Source organism: Aptenodytes patagonicus, chromosome Z (genome assembly GCF_965638725.1).
Source record: "Aptenodytes patagonicus chromosome Z, bAptPat1.pri.cur, whole genome shotgun sequence".
NCBI lineage: Eukaryota > Metazoa > Chordata > Aves > Sphenisciformes > Spheniscidae > Aptenodytes > Aptenodytes patagonicus.
This window is the reverse complement of record NC_134982.1, coordinates 4,615,383-4,636,844: the sequence shown is the minus strand read 5'-3', so window position 1 is coordinate 4,636,844 and position 21,462 is coordinate 4,615,383. Positions and strand designations below refer to the sequence as shown.

Below are 21,462 nucleotides of genomic sequence, written 5' to 3'. Positions count from 1 at the left end.
ATGAAGGAAATCACATGCATTCCTTTGAATCAGCTCTCCCAGGCAGGAGCAATAATAAATTCAGATAAACCGTTGTGTCATTTTTAGATCTATTAAGATTGAATGGTTGACTTTCTCCTCGAGGGAACCTCTCATTGATTGTGTATTGCTTTGACTCATCCACTATCTTGTCCAGACCCCTCCTGCCCCCTCAAGTGTCCTTAACTCTTTCATTTCACAAACTGAATGGATAAAAGAGCAGCAAAGAACTTTGGCACGCACAGCCCCAGCAGTAACTGGGTGGGGTTTTTGGCAGAGCATCTCCAGACGTTATCTCATTCCCCTGTGGCAGCCACCCTGGAGAGGTCTGCATTTATAAAATGCTCCCACACACATTTCTTGTCAATGGATATTATTTGTGCATGCTAACTCACATGCAGTATCCTTTAATACTTACATCTTCAACATACTGAAGCTGTTTTAGGAGGTTGTATCTTAATAGAGCAAAATTATTTAACAATTCAGGAACAAACAGTGTCACAGTGTATTGTTTCACTGTTAACTTCAAACAGGATCTCAATAAAAATAACAATACTTTGCCCTTCTAGAGTATCTATCAATGCTCAAAGCACTGTATTAAGGCTGGCAATAAACTGTTTTTACCAAAAAAAACGATCCTAAGTGGTCATGTGAACAACACTAGTGCGAGAAATCTACTACTTATTCTCAAAAATATGTGATACTAGCAAAAACACGTTTCCCCTCTTGTGCACCAAACTATACCTCTCCTTTCCCTCAGACCTGTGGCTAGTGGCAGGTGTACTTCATTTTCCATGCCCAAAATTAAGCTCCCAGAAAGGAGCGGTGCATTGGTGAGGTCATCAGGAAAACACAACTCGGTTTCCTCATTAGCACTTGCAGATAAACTGCTGACATACCACCTGAGGCTGGTTTGCTGGCTCTACTTTCACATCTTGATCATCTTCCCACTCATGTTACATGCACTATACATCACCACATGGCCTACACGCTGATATCAATTTGGGAGTACATGTCTGGTTTGCAAGCTGCCCTGGCTTCATTTCAACATCATTAGCTTAAAACCACTCTGAAAAACAGGCACCAGCTCAATATGGATATCACACACATACAGTAAACCGGCATAGAATTACAGTGAGGGGGTTGGCTTGTTTATGGAAATTTCCTGTGGATCGTCACCAGAGCCTGGAAACACTTAACTTTATACGCAGGACTGCAACCACGCTGCCTCTTCTGATAGCACACAGTGATACTGGCTACATCTTCTGGGATGGGATGCCTCTCATCTGTGTGTAGCCATTTAATCTAATTTAAAGGAGTCATCGCAGATGCTTCAGTACTCAACCAATGAGCGGAGCTTCTCCAAATAGTGATTTACCCCACCCTAAGATGTCAGGTCTAACATTGGAAGAAGGAATTACCCTCTGGAGGCACCTTGTATCTTCCTATTTCTCTCTCCACTGACTACAAAGAAAACTCAAATTAGTGTAGACGACGCGATTACTTTTTATATGGCTAAAGTCATCTGAAAGCAACCCTGTCCGTTCCAACAAGACACCGTGCTTTTTGGAAAACCCTTACCTTTGGGCACATCCATGGGATCCAGGCTGCCGATGAGGTCTCTGACATACAGTCCGTCCCCATCCTCCTTGCTCAGCCAGTTGTTGCAGGGGAAGTAAAACCGGAGGTGAGGTCTGTTCATGTCGGTCACGATCACGCGGTCGAGGAACCAGCCCGCATTCAGTCCGGTGTTATCGTGCTCAATCCTAGAGGAAGAACAACCCTGATTTGATATTTTGATTAAGACTGGCCACTAGCACTGCAATTTTGTGGAATATTTTATATTAGGCAAGGCTAGAGCAACTATACACAAAATGCCTACTTATACCTAGCTATCCAAAGTGTTTCATAGATTTTATGGGCTTTTACAGGGTATTTTGTAAATAAAAACGTTCCTATATATGTATATGTGTGCAGATATCATAGGTGCATATGTGGGCTATTGCCTGCAAGGGGATGCACACAAACATACACACACCTGCCCGTTCGTTCCACATATGCATTCATTCACCTTACACTCCATATCTAAAACATAGGTGACTCTCCTCCCACCCTGTATCCCTCCTGCTCTTTTCTCTTCTTACTTTGTTTTATCCACCTCTTCCCATTTTCCCAGCTTTCTTTGTACTACTAACTGATTTTTAATTTTATATAGGTCAGTCAGATGGTGGTTAAACATAATAATTACCATTTACATTACCTTAATTTAGCAAACCCCATTTACCTCCATAGGAAGATAAAAACAGTCCTAAACTCCTTCCTCTGTGATTGCATATGACAGAAATACAATTCTTGGTGGGGAGCATGGATAGTTATAAGCAATACCGTAGGTGATTTCATGCTTCAGTTCAAATCTTAGGCAGGAAACAAGCTTTTTACCACCCCTTAACTTCACCTTGATAGGAGCACGTTAACAAATAATGAATAAAACATGGCAACACTAAAACCTCTACAGCCTGTCATTTGATTAGCACCTCACGGAGCAGGTACCATGGTAGTAACATTGTGCAGGTACCTTATTTTCTTTATTTGTCCGACATTGTTGGTTTTTACTCGGAACACGTCTGTTTTGCTCCTCTCAAAGGCCGTGCTGCTCCTGTAATACACATGCACCAAAAGCTATGGTAAGAAAATAACAACCTTGTCAGCAAGCATACCTCGTGGCCTGACAGAGTAGTAGTGTTTAAGGATGAAGAAATGTCATTTCTAGCACCGGAAAGACCTACTTTTCAATGCCCTCTTTCCCGTGACAAGTTTCGGATAGCTCTGAGTACTGACATTTAACAGACTTTTTCCCTTCTCAAGCTCTAAGAGTCCTTCCAGAAGCTGAGACGGAAGCTTTGGGGGAAATGCAATGCTGGCCCAAGCAGATGCAAACCTTGGATCACATTCCATATCGCCTCCAAGAATAAAACATGACAAAGGTTTTTCAAAATCCTCAACTAAATTGCCTGTAGAGGTAAGAGCTGGGGGAGCCTGTAAGACTTTCCCATCAGCAAGTGGCTTTCAGAGGTGTCTGAAAATAATCGGTGCAAATATTTCAAGGCAGCACCCATGAAGCAAAAATTACATGAAGAACTCCAACTCTTTGGTAACACCTTGTCTGTGGTTCCTCAACTCTGCTAGCCCACCCATCAGTTGCTAAAACATAGAGGTAACAGCAAAAAACACAGGAATGTTTTCAGCTGCTCCCCTCCAGGGTGGCTGGAAAGGGCTCATTTGGAGTGGTCGAGTCAGAGCTTCGTTTCACCCTTATCACCCAGTCCTTGTCGGCCAGCCAACGTGGAAGACCCTAGTGAATCCAGACCCCTGCACATCCACCTCAGGTGCTTTACAGGGCCTCAGTATGCTTTTCATTTCTGTTTCCCACTCCCAGAGATGTCCTCTCCTGCCATCCTAGCCTCTGGGCACCAAGCAGACCCGCTCTTGGTGATGGAGTAAAGGGGGTCTGTAGCCCGGCGAGTTCCCTGCGGAGCCGCAGATCTGCCCAGAGCTCAGCCAGAGATAAAAGCATCCAACTGCATCAAAGGTTCTTTCCACGCCCATCTTCCGACATTTTTTTCATGACCACTGAAACTTCCTTTGCAGCTTTCTTCTACGCTTTGCATGTCATTGTATGTCATTCAAAGCAAAACGACTGCAGGACAGGAACTAGTTTGATATTTTTGTGAAGTGTTAAGTGTGTGGTTTGTATTTCACAGGTGCAAGTGGAAGACAATGTAACATATAATAGCCCAGGTCAGGGGATGCAGAATTTAATTCCCAGTTCTGCCTCTAGCCTGCGGTGTGATCTTTGGCAAGCACCTCCATCCTTTTTGAGCTCCTATTTTCCACAAAAACACTATGAAAAACATCAAGGCAAAACCCATCCTTGCTCTGAAGACACAGCCTCTCCCACCTGCCCTCCCTGATGGGCCCCCATTTCACCTGGGCCGCTGAGCATTGCTACAGATGATTAAACACAGCAAAATCCAGAAGTCATATTAAAATGGACGAGAAATCACAGCACTTCAGCAGCAGCATAAAGCCACAGTGACAAGCAGCTTGTACTCAGAAAGTTAATGAATATTAATAATCTGAACAAGGGGGTTTGTTTTTGCTCGCCTCTCTTCTCCACATCATTGAAGGATCTGCATGCACCTTTCTTTAGAGGTTATTTTGTGTGCTCTGCAAATGCAGGCACAGGCCTCCTCCTCCTCCGTTCTATCTCAGATACCGTGCCAGGACCATCGCTGCTACATGAAAAGGCTAAAATGGTTAACCTTGCCGTGAAGACAAGAGACAATTAAATCCAGCCCAGCCTCCCCCAGCCTGGCTGTCGGAGAGAAAACAGTCAGTGAGTACGAGGCAATTTGTTTGTCAGGCTTGAGCGAGCATCGTAATGACAGCAGCTTCTCCCCACATCGGCTCCGGAGATCGATGCAGTGCTGCAGACTGCTACAGGGATGGCACAAAAGTATTAAGTGAGACTAATTAGCCCAAAACTTTCAGCACATCGGTCCCGGTGGCTGCTGGTTTACGGCAGTCCCACCACTGTGCTGGGCTGTTTCGGTTGCTGGGATGGTGGGAGCGCGGTGAGGAGGAAACCCAGTGTTGGAGGAGCACCGAGTGGGCACCCGAAAGTGCCCATCAGGAAGATGCTTCATGCATCTTGAAAGAGCTTCGGAAAGCATTGGGAAACATGACGCTGGTCCAGGCGTCAAACTCCTGGGAAATCTGGCTGTTGAAAGGTAGGAAGAATTTGACAAATCTTTTCCCTTGAGGTGGATATGCAGCATCAACAGCACAAAAAAGGGAAATGTTTTAAGGAAAACTCCAACCCTTCCTTCTAGCATTTTTTTAGCATTGTCAATTAAGTGAGAAGAGAGGGAGTGAGGCAATATCCCATCGTGAATGGCTATACTGAAATTTATCCCCCAAAAAAAGAAAGAAAGAGAGGGAGAGAGAAGGAGAAATTACAGCTGGGCTGTGTCAGAGTCTGGTCCAGGCTGGGGCTGGGGTAAGAAATTCATAGCCTGATTACCATAAGGGACTCGTTACACCGAACAATGCAGCACACTGGCTTGCACAGCTCCAGTGACAAATAAAGCAGGGAAAAATCTGACTTGGAAATTGCAGGACTAAATTTCTAATGTTCAGGCTTAACTGGATTCAGACCCAGGGACTGGGCATGGCTAGCCGTAAGCAAACACGTAAAGATCAGCAGAATTTCACTTGAAACCCTATTGTTCAGCTGGGATATCAGGCTAGAGCAACTTCAAAATATGTTTCACTCATTTTTTTTTATTTCACATATTTAAGTGGCTTTAGCAGCTCTATTTTTTATAGTCCATTGCAGTGTTTTACCCAATGGCTTTGTAAGAAACATCCAAGGAACTTCACCAAAGATTAGTATAAGAAATTCTCAAATATTTTTTGTATCTGTTTTCAGATTCTTTTGGTTGAATGATTGCCTGCAGGTTGCACTGCTCGTGGTACTGCAAATGTACAATGATTTAGAGCACTATGTCCCCTGGTTGGGTAAGTCACGTTGCTAAAAAGCCCCACAAGAACTGGTGCATATTTGAGCACAGTATTTATAAATCCCTGCGTGCATCTCTTCTGTAGGCCATCAGCACAGACAACAGAGCCAGTGCCATGAGAGTGTCGCTACTACTTGCTATGTTGACAACAAGAAACTATCAACGATGCAATTTTAAATGTAAAAGTACATAAAATAAACATTTGCACTAGTAAATCACCTTTTTTTTTTTTAATATATGGCAATTAACAAGAGATAATCCCACCACCTAAATGAAAGTCACATTTGAAATTGAAATTTTAAATATTTGTACAAAATAGTCTGTAATTCTGATCAGCTAACAGCACCCTTTCCAGAGCTGAGTTCTTAGGAACAGAGGGGAAACCTCGGTACTGATCACAGCAGCGGCATAAAAATAATAACCACAACCTTTAACAGTGATGGAGTAACCTGAACCAATTTAGCTTTGAATCACTGCATTAATGATCATTTAAATTGCCTTTCTATTAGGTGTTTCATCTGACAATGCCTTGTACACACAGAGCTGCCTGCAAAAGCACCATGGATGAAGGGCTGCACAGAAGCACGAAGTGTTACCATGGATGTCAGTTCGAACAACGTTTTTAAAATGCTCCATTAAATCATCAGAAAGAGTCAGTTCTTGGTGGCATCTCCCTGCAACCCTGCCTGCAGGTCCGCCTGCTCCTGCCACTGACATTTAGCAGCAGCGGGAGGGAGTTGGGTACCGGGGATGATTTCAGAAGGTCGCACAGCAAAAACCATCCTACAGCCTGTCAGTCACTAGGAAAAAAATAATGGGAGGCGAGTTTCTCATGGGCTAGGGGTGGACTGCATAGTTTTGACATATAGAGGTGGCAGGGATGAGCACTGGTCTATCCCTATCGTTTTCCTGGCTTGAAAGTACAGACAGCTTTGCTCATCCTCAGATTATCCAATATACATTATAGGCTGGGTGAATCTGTGTTATCAGGCCTCTGGCTAAGACAGCAGCTTGCCACAAGATGCAAAAAGATGTTGGAAAAATGCTTATGATGTGTTTGCCTTATTCTTCTGTTTCTCCCTACACATCCACTATTGTAGAATCATTTAGGTTGGAAAAGACCTTTAAGGTCATCAAGTCCAACTGTTAACCTGGCACTGCCGAGTCCACCACTAAACCATGTCCCTAAGCACCACATCTACACGTCTTTTAAATACCTCCAGGGATGGTGACTCAACCACTTCCCTGGGCAGCCTGTTCCAATGCTTGACAACCCTTTCAGTGAAGAAATCTTTCCTAGCATCCAATCTAAACCTCCCCTGGCGCAACTTGAGGCTGTTTCCTCTCGTCCTAGCGCTTGTTACTTGGGAGAAGAGACCGACCCCACCTCGCTACAACCTCCTTTCAGGTGGTTGTAGAGAGCGATGAGGTCTCCCCTCAGCCTCCTTTTCTCCAGGCTAAACAGTCCCAGTTCCCTCAGCCGCTCCTCATCAGACTTGTTCTCCAGACCCCTCACCAGCCTCGTTGCCCTTCTCTGGACACGCTCCAGCACCTCGACGTCCTTCTTGTAGTGAGGGGCCCAAAACTGAACACAGTATTCGAGGTGTGGCCTCACCAGTGCCGAGTACAGGGGCACGATCTCTTCCCTACTCCTGCTGGCCACACTAGTTCTGATACAGGCCAGGAGGCCATTGGCCTTCTTGGCCGCCTGGGCACACTGCCGGCTCATGTTCAGCCGGCTGTCGACCAGCACCCCCAGGTCCTTTTCCACCGGGCAGCTTTCCAGCCACTCTTCCCCAAGCCTGTAGCGCTGCATGGGGTTGTTGTGACCCAAGTGCAGGACCCAGCACTTGGCCTTGTTGAATCTCCAACAATTGGCCTCAGCCCATTGATGCGGCCTGTCCAGGTCCCTCTGCAGAGCCTTCCTACCCTCAAGCAGATCAACACTCCTGCCCAACTTGGTGTCGTCTGCAAACTTACTGAGGGTGCACTCCATCCCCTCATCCAGATCATCGATAAAGATATTGAACAAGACCGGCCCCAAAACTGAGCCCTGGGGAACACCGCTTGTGACCGGCCGCCAACTGGATTGAACTCCATTCACCACAACTCTCTGGGCCCGGCCGTCCAGCCAGTTTTTGACCCAGCGCAGAGTACACCTGTCTAAGCCGTGAGCCGCCAGCTTCTCTAGGAGAATGCTGTGGCAGACAGTGTCAAAGGCCTTACTGAAGTCCAGGTAGACCACATCCACAGCCTTTCCCTCATCCACTAGGCGGGTCACCTGGTCATAGAAGGAGATCAGGTTAGTCAAGCAGGACCTGTCTTTGATAAACCCATGCTGACTGGGCCTGATCACCTGGTTGCCCTGTACGTGCTGCAATCGATCACTCCTGGAGAGAGGACGCTGGCCTGGATGGACTTATGGACAACCTAACTGCAAAAAAACCATATGTTTAAACCATAGTTACTCTTAGCACAGAGCTCCAATAGCAGCAGCATCAACCTCCTTCTTGGAGCAAGAAATACTCCAGGGAGTTTGGTCTGCAAATATTTTGCCAAGACTGTTGTCATGAAGCTGACAACAGCAGTCAACGGGTGGCTGGAAATACCGCGTAAGGCAGCATGCGTCCAAAAATACTCCAGATGGAAAAGAAACCAGCCGGAAAGCACAGCAACTGCAAACATCTCTGTACCAAGGACATTATTTTCTTTTTCTACCAATAACCTGACCAGCAGAAGGAATCTTGCTTAAACAAGCACAGAAGAATTAGTGAAAAAATGGTCCCACTTGAAAGGATTTAATTGAATGAGATAAATTGCTCAGGTGTGTAGCAGCGTGATGACACCCAGGAGCCAACCACCAGCCCAAAACTGTGAGCCCGTGTCTGAATTTACCCTGAAACTTTACAAAGTGCCATAGGGAACACTGAAACAGCCCCTGCCTTATCCATAAGCGTTCCCAGTACAGATTTCAATAGCCTTAATGTGCTCCTTCACTTCGTACTGCCTGGAGCAGCAGTATCTTAATATCAGATTTTCATCTTTGGTGGCATGATTTACAAAAAGAAAATAAAACAGTGGTATTTAATTTAGATAATCTTAGCTATGCTTTACGTCTTTGTCATCTGCAGTTTGGTTCTTGTTTTCTGGAGAAACTGTATACAAAGCAGATAGCGCCATCGATAACGGTGCAAAGGTTGCTCAGCATTTCCCAGTATTAAATTACATTTTGAATTGCATCTACTTTGCCAAATTTGGGGGCAAATTTTACTTTGCTGAAAATTTCTATCCCATTCCCACGGAGAAATAGTTTTGAAAATTTTAATGAGAATGAGCTCAGACATTTTTAAGACTGAGATTAATGAGTTGGGGGTAGGGGCAGGATTTTGAGCAAGGCAGAAAGGTTGAGTTTGTTCCAGAAAGGCACCTTATACTCATCCCATGGGAAAACTGGTCAGATTTTCCAGTCTGAAAAATGCTGCTGGCACTTATCAGCAGGGACCTGGTCTAGCAGCTAAATTCCCTTAAAAGCCTGCCTGTTTTGAGTAAATTCCTTTTTCTCCCTCTAAGGCTTGACCTTTCTTGTAGTTGGTACCGCCAGCTGCTACATGCGTAGCTGCAAGTGGATTATAATTTACACATACACCAATTCTACTGGTTCTTATCTTTGGGTTGTTCAACAGCGCTAAGCACCCTCTCAGGTGGTTTTGTTCCTGAAATGCTAGACACGGGCTAACCAATAAGCCTGAGCAAGAGAGAGGAGAAATTTCCCACTTTGTTTCTTTTTCGGAAGCGAATATAGACTCTAAAGTGTGCTGTCACTTAATGCTGCCCCAGATCATTAAGTCTTCAGAGCGCGGTGTAAGTGCTGCAGATTTGTACGGGCATAAATCAGAGTACAGTTAGATACATAAGCAGCTTTAAAATAGGAAACATCCCTTGTCAGTAAAGGAAAGGTGTTGCAACTCATCTCTGAAGAAGTGCTTCAGCAGCGATGCAAGAAGTCTTCCTCCACTGCACGTGGGGTTCGTTTGCTTCCTAGCCTGGACACCCCTTTCTATACCAACTTTCTAACACTTCCTAACTTGTTACATTAACTATTCAGAGTAGATAAGCTTGCTTCCCTGTACTTGTTTATTTATTCCAGAGCAACAAAATTGGATCTTCTGCAACTCGGTATGGCTTAGCTATAGCAGAGCTACAAACATTAACATCCTCTAAGGACCTGCAGTACATACCCTGCAATTCATACGTATTTGCTGGCATTAGGAGAAGGAAAAGCTCTGTATAGCGACTCAAGACCAGGTAGAAGGGACTGCCAATTAAAGGTATTCAGCATAGGAAATAAAAAAAAAAAACAAAATCCACTGCACAGTCCTCAAGTTCAGTAAGAAGCCAGCTGTCACTTACCAATTATTTCATCTTTCTTTCAGATTGCCAAAGCTGCTAAATCTTTTCTTTTTTTTTTTTTTTTAAAAAAAGGAAAAATCTCCCCATTAGTATTTATTGCAGTTGTTACAAGCTGCACCGGGTAAGCCTGACACAGAAAAATGGATTTGTTTACGCTAATAACAAATAAATAAATTTGCTACTAAATACGGTGAATGAGACGGCAACAGCGTTCCTGGCTGAGTTTTGCAATTGGTCCTCAGACCCAGCGTGGTGGAAAGCACATGAGCAAAGAGAAATAAAACACTATGGAAGATCAGCACTGTTTGTTCTGCATTGGACCATGGAGAAGCAGCTCGTGCCTGTAGGAACGGTCTCAGTGACTGCCAAAATGACACCAAGCAACGCCTTGGTGTCCACCCATGTGCCCATGATGGAGCTCGTGGAAAGAAACTTATTTTGGGTAGTGCTTTTAGCTTCTGGCTGAGCTGTAAGCTGGTGCAGGATGGCAGGTGGGGATCCAGAGCGTTTCATGAGCTGGGTTTTTAAGCAGGATTTTGCCAGGGCTGAGCAGCATTTTGCCAGCACCCATCCACCACCTCCAGCACTGGCGGGGAGGTGTTACTGTCCCCCCAAACTGGCAGACAGCGACTGCAAAGGAGGATTTATTCCAGCCCCTCCCAGACCCAAACACGACTTAGCTAAACTTCCTGACCTAAGTAAATGCATCTTTCGGGGCAGACTTTGGGTGGTGCCACTTCCAGAACTGATGTTCCTCCCGACAAGTCATGATGGAGATTTGTTTTCATTTTTCACAGTTACCTTATTGTTGGCAAATGTTAAAAACACATGATATTACATCAGCTTGCCATATCTTCCCTTTACCGTGCATGAAAAAAAAGATCTGAAATGTCATGTATTTCACTACCAGCACACAATCACAAAAGAAATAAGGAAAACCTATTCTAACCAGAAGCTGAAATGGTAGTACCATCTTTAGGCAATGCATGATATTTTAGCTTTCTGTCATACACCGGGAAATGTAAACACCTACAAAATGTCATGCATTTGCAGTCATAAGTGAACTCGTGTAAACATTTAGTTGAAAGATGCATGAGATTCCATCCTTTTGCCATATTCACAAAGCTGCATAATCAATTTGGGGGCAAACTGACTACTTCATGATTTGCTTCATATTTAGGAGACAGGACTATCAATTAAGCAGGTCTGCAGACACTTCTACACGTGGACTAGCTTTTCTCTCACTGTTCCTCGATGAAGCACTGTAACGTGCCAGATTTTGCTTAAAGGTGCAGAAATTTCACTGATGTTTGGGAAACCCCCAGTGGAAAGCTGTAGTTGCCGTTCTAACGGTCACTTCCTATGGGACCGGTTTTAAGAGCCCTGAACTGCAGAAGGTTGGCTTCCCATGCCTTTCATCCTTGCTTACCAACACCTCAGCCATCTGCTCTCTGCAGCAACGGGGACCAAGCCCAAAATGCTAACCCAGGCCTGAACAAGCTCAGACTGCTGCTGCCGCAACCTAAAACCATCCCTGCGTGTCCCTTCTTTATTTCTTTCACCAAAAAAAAAAAAAAAAGAAAAAAAAAAAGTGGTGAGTGCAGGAGGAAAGAGCAGGCATTCACCAGAGTGCCAGCAAAGATGACTTGTACCACCGGTAGCTCGTTTAAGGTCACAGCTGATAAAGAAATCTATTATGGGGATCTCCTGACTTCTTCTCTAAAGGACATACAGTACTTTTATTAATTTTTTTGGAAGGTAGTGTTTGGATTCTTTCCATAGCCACATGCAGAAGAGCACTTTCACCATTAAATGGCTCTTTATGTAAATGCTGATCACAAGAAAAGTGGAAAGCAGATGCTGCTGTGATGGCTTTGCCAAATACTACGAGGCAGGTTTGGGTGCTAGAAGCTCTTCCCCCAGCAGAGCTGCTGCTGCTCCCAGCTCTGCCACTGACCTGCTATGGGACCATGCCATCTTTTACCTCCTTGCCTCAGTTTCCTTCTCTGTAAAATCAAGAGAAACGGTATTCAGCTTCATAACTTCATTGGGATGTCTAGATGGAAATCACAGAACAGAGACAAAGCATTTTGTATAGATATATCATATACAATCAGCAAGTTCTCCCTGGTGTTTCTAGAGACGCTGCGATAAAACAACTCCTTCACCTAGCTCTGATTTCTGAATTTCAAATATGGCAAACAGGGCTGAAATTTCATGTATTTTCTTTACCATTCCCATATCATTTTCTTTACAGACTCTCATGTTTGAGTTGCTTCACTGGGAAGAGAAGCTCTTTTGAGGGTAAAATTTAAAATAGCTGCAGGTACCTCTTGTCGGTGCTGTAGAAATGGAGAAAATGTGAAGTTACCATGTGACATTAGCACAGGATTAATAATTTCTGAAGCACATTTTCAAGAAAACCAAAACAATAAGAACACCGAAAAACAGAGACACACAGCCTCTCCTAGACCCCATGGAGAAGGGATTTCTGCTCTCTCAGTGCAATTGTTTGGCTAGGGGAAAATTAGCACATGCAGAACTGGGACTTTGTTAAAAGTCACCTTGCTTTCATGGAAGCTCAGCACCTGCTGGCCCTGATGCTCACTTTTTTTGAAAAATAAAGCTATTGAGAGAGTCAAAAGCCTCCTAGTAGGTTCTTAAATGATAAAATATATTTCCATTAAGTTTAACATAGTGATAAGAATTGAGAAGTTGCATCCAGAGGGTGGCATTGGCATCAGCTGGAGGAAAACAGAACAGTGCCACCACAGCAGCGTGCAACCACAACGGTGTGCAACCAAGCACACAGCAGATAGGATGGAAACAGCCTAAATTAGGAAACAGCTTAAATTCTTCCATTTCTGCTTGCCTCAGATTTCCTACGGCTGGGTGTGGGTGGTTACCCATCAACAACATTACTTCAAACCCACTGAGTTACTCTTCAGAAACATTCAAGGACACGTATCTCTCTGTACCTGACTTAGCATGGAGACCTCAGTGGGATTTAGGCATGCGAACATGTCCCATCAGGCCCACTCCAACAAGCGATGAACATTCTCAGCTCCTAAATTGGGAGCTCCTAATTTAAGCTTTAAGAAAAGCAAGTATCCCCACACCTTGCAAGTGTGAGCCTTATATAATGTGGTTCTGAACACACATTTCCACCTACAGAAAGGAATGCAGGTTTGCAAGGGATTTGGTAAGAAATACGCAACGGCAAAAATTCAGATTTCCCTCGTGATCTCAAAATACCTTTTAGATTTATCCCCTCTGCATCCACCAGCACAATATTACGTTTCATCAAAATGCAATAAAAGTTACTGAAGAACAGGCCTCAAAGACACAGATTTCCTTCCAGATACTCACTTGCTTGTGAGATGAGTCTTGGGAGTAATCCCAAGCTCTCCAAAGAGAGTAACAAAGACGTTGGCGTCGGTTCCTGCTCCCCGGACATCTCCTGTCACTGTCACCACCTCATAAACTGCGGAAGGAGAAAAGAAAGATCAGGACAAGGGGAGAAACCCCTCACCCCATACATTATAGATCCAAGTCATCCCCAAACCTGGGCTGAAATACAGACCCCAGGGACGGATCTCTGCACCCACCACCAAAACAAGCCCATCTCTTGGACAGGGCACAGTCACTGCTAAGGATCAACACAATTGGTGAAAATCATCACATCAAACTAAAACTGCTGGAGACACTTTACATGGGCAGAGAGGGGTTGAGTTAGGACAGATTTTGCTGAAAACACTTCTCTTTGAACACATCGCCTCCCCTACCGTAAGGCATGTGCACGTATTACATACAACAGATGAATTTATGTGAAGTGTTAGAGTAAAGCTGTTGAGCCATTCTTCATTTATGCACATGTCAATGCAATGCACGATTTCCTGCTTGCTCTGATAATATATCTGTACGAAGCTGAGAATCACTACAGCCAGAAAGTTTGCGTTTTGGTTGTTCAGGAGACTTTACCAAAGACCAAATGGTAAATCATGATGAGAATAAGGTAGGAAAACGCCTAAAGTAGAGTCTCAAAGCTCTATCAATTTATCTTTCCACGTAGTAGATTGAGTGGCGACTTTATTACCACACATCGATATCTTCTTGGGAGAGACACAAGTTAAAAATAGCCTTTTACTCAAGTGGAGAAAGGCATGACAAGATCCAACGGCCCGAAGGTAAAGCTAGATAGATTCAAATTACAGTCAGACACGCATTTCTTAAGCAGGATGATGAGTGAAGTTAGAACAAGACTTAAGGCTTGAAAACAGGTTACCTTTCTGAAGGACATGTCTTGGTTGGCTCAGTACAGAAGGAACTGGAAGAAATTATAAAACTTTGCCTATGGCCGGACCAAGCATCCTGATGGCTCTTTTTGGCTTTAGATCACGTGATGGTCATTAGCTAATAACGATATTTCAGGCTCAGACCTATAAGCCGGAGGAAAGACTAAACTTTCATCATTTCGTCCTGCACAGCCTGACTGCTTAGTATGTGATTTCTCAGAACTAACGCTGTAAAACTGTCCTTCTTCATGGGTGCTTCAGAACTGTTATGTATTTTGTTAGTGCCCATCTTTTCCTCACTACATCACGTATATATTCAAAAGAGACAAAAACCGTATTGGGGCTCTATTCTGAGCATCAGATGTTTTCCCCTACTAACACAATGTTTTTCCCCACTAACACTCTTCCCTCAAAGCATCACTGGGAAGAAAATAAATCACCATTTTAACTGAAAAGCCTGGAGACAGAGTGCTAGAGCAAAACCCAGGCCACTCATGTAAAACTGATTAGAAACTACTCCTTATTTCCAGCAGCTCTATTGCACTGAGACAGAAAATAATACCGTAATATTTTCCTAATCTCACCTTTCCACGAATGTAACTAGGACAGAAAGGAGACATTATTATAATAAATACAGTAAGTTATGATCTGTGCTCAGCTAAATTTTCAGAATCCCTTGGCTTGACAGATTTCATTTATGGGCTCAAAGGAAGAGACTTCTTTGCAAAAAAAGAATATGAAATCCACAGCTTGCACATGAGTAATATGTATGAACAGTGTTTTCATTTCACCTCCCTCCTGTTAGCGTTCGCACATGCCATCGGGAGATGTTTGGCATAGCACGGAGAGACAGACGACGTCCTCGCATTAGCCATTAACAGGAGGAAGACTCGCAATCCACCCTGCCCCAGTGATTCACCACTGATTGTTTCATGGTTTTCAGCACCGTATCGACTCTGCTTTGGAAACAGGGAGCTTATGTCATTAAGTTATAATATTGCTGCACTCGTTTACAGCAGCCTTTTATGTCTGGCCGTCTCAAAGCATATTGCAACTTAACTGTACCATGGAAGTACTTATCACTGTCAGAGCATCCTATAGGCATCGCCAAAGTGGCAGTTACAGCTGAGCATCCCTCTGCAAGGATCATTTGGGAAAAGGGCCTTTAACGCATTCTCCCCTCCCTGCCCACAGAGGCTCAGCAAAATTTGGCCCTGTTCCTGTTTTCAGGGGGTGAGGTCAAGTTGTACCCAGCTTCATGCCAGCAGGCACATGGCTGAAGGCATTTTTCCTGTGAAAAGGGAGGAAAAAAAAAGCATCACAACACTCCATATCTTCCCAGAGACCTTTCAAAAGCTCAGGCAGGTTTTCTAGTGAGGTTTTTTTTTTTACTGCTAGAGAAGTGCTAGGACTTATAAGTTATATGTGGCAGGCAGAGTCTGTCATGTTACATCTGCCCATGTCACATCAAGTGAAACCCATTCCTGAACCGGTCTGCTGCACCTTTACGGGTACTGACGTCACCTAATCTGTACATCTAAGCTTAACTTCCTTACAGAAGACCTAAGTCAGACTGATCTACTTTCACTTTTCAACTCCTAACAAATGAGATGATGGGATACAAGGAAGTTATGTGTCTAAGACACCACCATCAACAAGCCACAATATTCGCCCCTTAAAAATCAAAACCCCTCTCTAATTCCCACAATAGGAGTCTCAGAGTTGCAAGAAAGCACAAGCCACGAGTACGTACAAATTTGCACTTTAGGTTCACAACCCCAAATTCAGCCTCCACACACCGCAGCAAGCAGGCAGCACATGGATGAGCAGTTTTTACTGGGACAGATGTGCTGAGCCCTGCCCGAGTAGCACGTGTCGTTACTGAGCATACGCTGTGGTTAGCACCATTTTAATTAACTTTGCATAGAGGGACAAAAGGGGGGGCTGGGTAGGTGACACCAGCATATCACTGCATTTGACAAGTGCCACGGTGCACCCCTGGAAGGGGAAAGGAGCCCTGCTGCCCCTTCTCCAGCACTACAGCTGTGTGGCCAGCTGTGGAAGTAAATGATCATAGAATCATAGAATCATTAAGGTTGGAAAAGACCTCTAAGATCATCGAGTCCAACCGTTGACCCAACACCACCATGCCCACTAAACCATGTCCCTAAGTGCCTCATCTACACGTCTTTTAAATACTTCAGGGATGGGGACTCAACCACTTCCCTGGGCAGCCTCTTCCAATGTTTAACCACTCTTTCAGTAAAGAAATTTTTCCTCACGTCCAATCTAAACCTCCCCTGGCGCAACTTGAGGCCATTTCCTCTTGTCCTGTCACTCGTTACTTGAGAGAAGAGACCGACCCCCACCTCGCTACAACCTCCTTTCAGGTAGTTGTAGAGAGCGATGAGGTCTCCCCTCAGCCTCCTTTTCTCCAGGCTAAACAACCCCAGTTCCCTCAGCCGCTCCTCAGAAGACTTGTTCTCCAGACCCCTCACCAGCCTCGTTGCCCTTCTCTGGACACGCTCCAGCACCTCAACGTCCTTCTTGTAGTGAGGGGCCCAAAACTGAACACAGTATTCGAGGTGCGGCCTCAGCAGTGCCCAGTACAGGGGCACGATCGTGATGTCGCAGCTTTCCAGTGATGTCATGGATGCAGGGCCCATGACTTCCTTTGCAGGAAGAAAATAAAAGTTTAATACTAATATTGATGCTAGCTCTTTCTGGAAAAGGCACCTGGAGACAAACGCAGCTTATTTAGCCACTTCCTTCAAAGGCATGAAAGTTCAGCGGTCTGGATCCAGGATTGTTTCCTTTCTTTGCATTTCTTTTATTTTTGATCAACCACTGACAGCTGATGGGTGTCATCTTTGCTGGGAGCATCTCTGCAGCTTGAGGACCCAGCAGGCAGAAAAGGATACCATGCTGCGGGGGCAGCATTTTATACCCCAGACCCCTTCGCTGGGAACAGCGTCCGTGATATAAGACGACAAGAACTGTAGACTAACGACATGTCTTAACCACCTCAGGAGTTTGCTCCCGAATAATTGGAAATTCTGGCTTTGAGAGAACATATCCAACCTTAGCAAATCCCAAGCACAAGCGTCTTGTACTTTATGATTTGGGACAATAAAGCCAAATTAACTGAAAAGCTTGAAATTGAAATTCTGTGGAAGTCACACTTCTAACCAAGGGTGGAATCTGGGCTAGAAAGATCAATTTTTCTGCCTCAGTGCTTCATCTGTGAAGGGGAAGATTAAGAAAACACAGAAGTTAAATATCTCAAGTATCATACCTGTTTCATCATGCAAGCTAGGTCTTCCCTTCCCATCAAGTTCCTTTCTTTCTTTTTGGATGTTCTCATGGGATTTCCAATCTTCTCCTCATTTTGAGTCCCCATTTTTCAAACCCCTCTCCACCACTCAAGAGGTCTGAATTGCCTACTGAGGATCCACCTCCATCACTGCTGTAAATATTCTCAGGATCATGGATGTTAATGCTCACCAAAGATTTACCTCAATGGTGCAAAGATGCCAGCCCTTAAAACCCCTCCACTGGAAGAAAATATCTACCCAAATTCTCTAGAATCTCCCAAATAATTTTTAACAGGGTCAGTGAGTAAGTAAGTTTGGCCACCTGTTTATTCGCTTTTCTTATCTTCCACCTTCATCAGTTTCACGTGGAATATATGCTGATTACCAGGGAAAGTTAAAAAAAGAAATAATCCATCCAGTTTATATTGTCAAATGGAAGGGTGAAAAAAAACCCCAAACAAACCCCAACAACCAACCCACAACAAAACTGCAATATTTCTTTGCAAAGTAATGAAATACAAAGGTTGTTATTTTTCCACCCGTTGACACTGATGCACACAGTCAGTTCAAGATTTATTTCAGGGCTGTTGCTCGCTCCAACAGCTAAAGACAAATTATAGCAAAATTTTTCAAGATAAAATGAGGTTTTGGTATATCACTCCAGATTTGGCTGTATCTTACTATTTAGACTCCTCCTCAATGGAAGCAATCACTGAAGGCAAATAAAGAGAGCATCCACAGGAATTTTGTGGTTACCCTTGAAGTTTCTAAGTGCATCCATAGTGTCTCCCTCTTCCCTTACTAATTTATGGGTTCTCAGTATGCTTTGCTGTTAGCTGTCTGACATCGCTGAGAGTTGTCGTGGGGAACCTTTAAGCTCCTCAAAGAGATCTGCTCTCATAGCGGAGTTTGGGAGGGCTGGTTCAACCCCACTGACATCTCCTCCACAGGGTCAGCTGAGAGACCAGTCCTGAGCAGACACTGCGATGGTTTACCAGCTGCACACTTCAAGAGTTTTCCCCGTTTTGGTCAGCAGGACTTGAAACACGAACTTTCTTCAGAGCTTTGCAATAACTTTTGGCTTCCGTGATGTGAAAAACAACTCCTTATATGTATTCCTGCTGGACTTACACATCAAGATATATTTTGGCAGAGATCTCTCAGCCTCTCCATGGGCTTTGTACCCACCATACCCCTATTTCCTTCTTGGTCAAACATAAGGTGCAAACCATGGCATTCCCATGTCCCCGTGTCAAATATTGGCATTGGCCTTCTGCCTCCCTTTAAACATGGACAGGATGCCCCAAACATCCATGCCTCTTCACCCATGCTGCTGCTCGGTCAGGCCATTAAGCCAGTGTAAAGATGCTCCGGCCCATCTGTGCTACTCCTTAACGTTTTTTTTGACTTGCTTATTTTCAGCAAATAAACTAGTGTCTATTATTTCCTTTATTGAGCTTGTATATGCCCATGAAAAGCAGTGATGGGTTTGCAGCCCACAGCAAATCAGTTCTGTTTAGCTTGCTGAAACTTTCACCGGTTTCTGAAGTCTTCGTGCCAGATAGCTGAACAGTGGAGTCAGCTGGGGATTCAATATCTGCCAGATGAGATAAGTGAACCAAATTCCACTTGACTGACATAATATTTGGAACAAAAGAGTCTGTATCAGTGGCTGTATTAAAAGTTTTGTATTGACTCTGCCTAGCCCATTGGGAGAGAAGCAAGACTTGGAGAGTGGCCTGAAAGTCAAGCATTCCCATACTAACACTGTAGATTACTGTAACTTGGCCATGTTCTGGGCACTCAGAATAGACTTACCTTGACGGCGAGGTTGTTTGCCAATTAAAAGCACCTAAACGTAGGTGTCTTCCTGTGAGCAGTGCCATGTTCAAACTGGGATCCGGTACTCTCCCTTTTGCTTTTGCAGCCTCTCTTTGGGGCACCTCTACCCATGGTGTGCGATGAACCCAGCCAACACTGATAGGAAAAGGCAAGATGCCGTCTTCATCTTGAATATAAACCCAAACCAACACAAACTGCTTTGAAGCTATGGCTATCAGAGCTACCTTCAGATGCATCCGTTTAGCAAGATGCATTTAGCTCGGCAACGGTAATGGTTGTTTGCACTTCACCGTATTTCCAGTTGGGAATTCACTGATTATTCTCAATATTCACTTAATGTTGATTCATGCAAAGCGCCAATCACTCTGGCTCCTACTGAAGCACTTCAGCGTATGTTTGTCTTGGAGCACCTGCAGAGTGCCTTGACATTTATGCAAAATACTTGGAAGTTTTTAAGGGTCTGTGCTGACTGTTACAGGTTATGCTTGCAAAAATGATGTTCTATGCACATGAACACACAAGTTAAACACTTGCTATGGTTATGGTTTTATCAGGACCATCCTTTACCTACCGTGAAGATGGGCCTTTGAAATCAGCACTTGTTTGTTTTTATCAAGCCACAATTTGAGGAATAATCTCTTGTCATACACAAAATGAGTCGAATTCTTCTCTCATTCACTCCGGGGCAAATCCTGACTAACTCCATTGACTTGAGCACAATGACTTTGGATTCATGTTGGCAAAACTGTGAAAAGATTTGGGCCTCACACACTACGAGAGATTGCCTGCTCTTTATGTGCTTTAGCGACAGCAGCTTTCGAGTCCGGCATGGATGCCAAATTAATTATTCAAAGCAAAAGAGAGGGATTTTTTCCATGAATATTTGGACTGTCTGCACACTGTTATACATTTTGTTATTCATAGATTATATAAAGAATTGCAGAATTAATAATATCTTGCATTTTGAGACACTTCACGGACATGAATTAGGGAAGTTTCTTGCAAACTTTCCACTAGTACACACAGATAGCATTATCTTGAGCTCTGAAACATCATTTATCTCTTAAAATATAAATCTAAAGCTGAATACTGTCCCGTCTGTTCCCACAGGCAGAGTAGTTGTGATTTGGAGTTTGTTTTACTTCACCAGCTATTGCAAAATCAACATTTCATTCTCATGCACTGTAGGAAGCCAAACTCGATTCATCTGGTGCTCCAGCTATCACTTAAAAGTGCTTTTGCCATAGCACCACCAGAAACAATATCTCAGTTCTTTGCTGGAACAGCAAAGTAGAATTAGCTTAGCAATCGACATCTTTGTTCTTCAAGTTTAAATTGTGCTGGAGGAAAACACTGTGCCTCAGGGGAGAGAAACATTTTCGAGAAAAACCTGTTCCATTTCTTTCATTATCTTTTGGACACATGGAGGGCCTGCCAGCATACGGGGTGTCTCTGAATCACAACTGTGGACAGCAACATTAGACGTTACTGTCCAACGGGAATTGCAAAATGCAGCCTGGGTAAAATATGATATAGATTTTACCTGCAACATTGAGCAAGAAAAGTCTGCAGTAGAGCAACGTGTCTGCAAAACACAACTGGAAGTAATTCCCTGCTGTCTGTCACATCATCCCAAGACCAGGTTCAAATAAAAGCCCCACTTTCTTCTAGTTGTCTAGGCAGCAGGACAACCAAGACCAAGGAGATATTCTCCTTGCTGCCAGCTCGGACTCCCAATACCCAGGTAGCGGGAAGAGCAATTTCACCAAAGATCATTTTTTTGCTGACTCCCCAGCATCCTTGGTTTGGAGGCGTTGCGGGTGTTGGATGCTGGATGTTCCCTGACATGAGCAGGGCGTTTCTCCCAGTTTGTTTCTGGGGAATGGCTGAGCTGTTTTTGCAGAGAAAAACACGCCGACAACGACATTTCAAAACCGCTCAGCCTGAGGCAGTGAATCCAGCAGGATCATGTTCGGGAGTCAACAGCTGGCGAAGCCACCA

The 21,462-nt window shown here is 44.2% G+C and overlaps 1 protein-coding gene across 1 annotated transcript in view; it reads right to left on the bottom strand.

Moving 5' to 3' along the window:
- The window catches only part of LOC143172921 (lipoxygenase homology domain-containing protein 1-like), a 148,831-nt gene that overhangs the window by 119,125 nt on the left and 8,244 nt on the right, over positions 1–21,462 (bottom strand). Inside the window, exons 2-4 of the mRNA XM_076362807.1 lie at positions 13,380–13,494; positions 2,594–2,674; positions 1,600–1,784 (exon numbers count right to left, since the gene is read on the bottom strand). Coding sequence (XP_076218922.1) covers positions 1,600–1,784; positions 2,594–2,674; positions 13,380–13,494 — 381 coding nt within the window. The remainder of the gene's footprint in view (positions 1–1,599; positions 1,785–2,593; positions 2,675–13,379; positions 13,495–21,462) is intronic.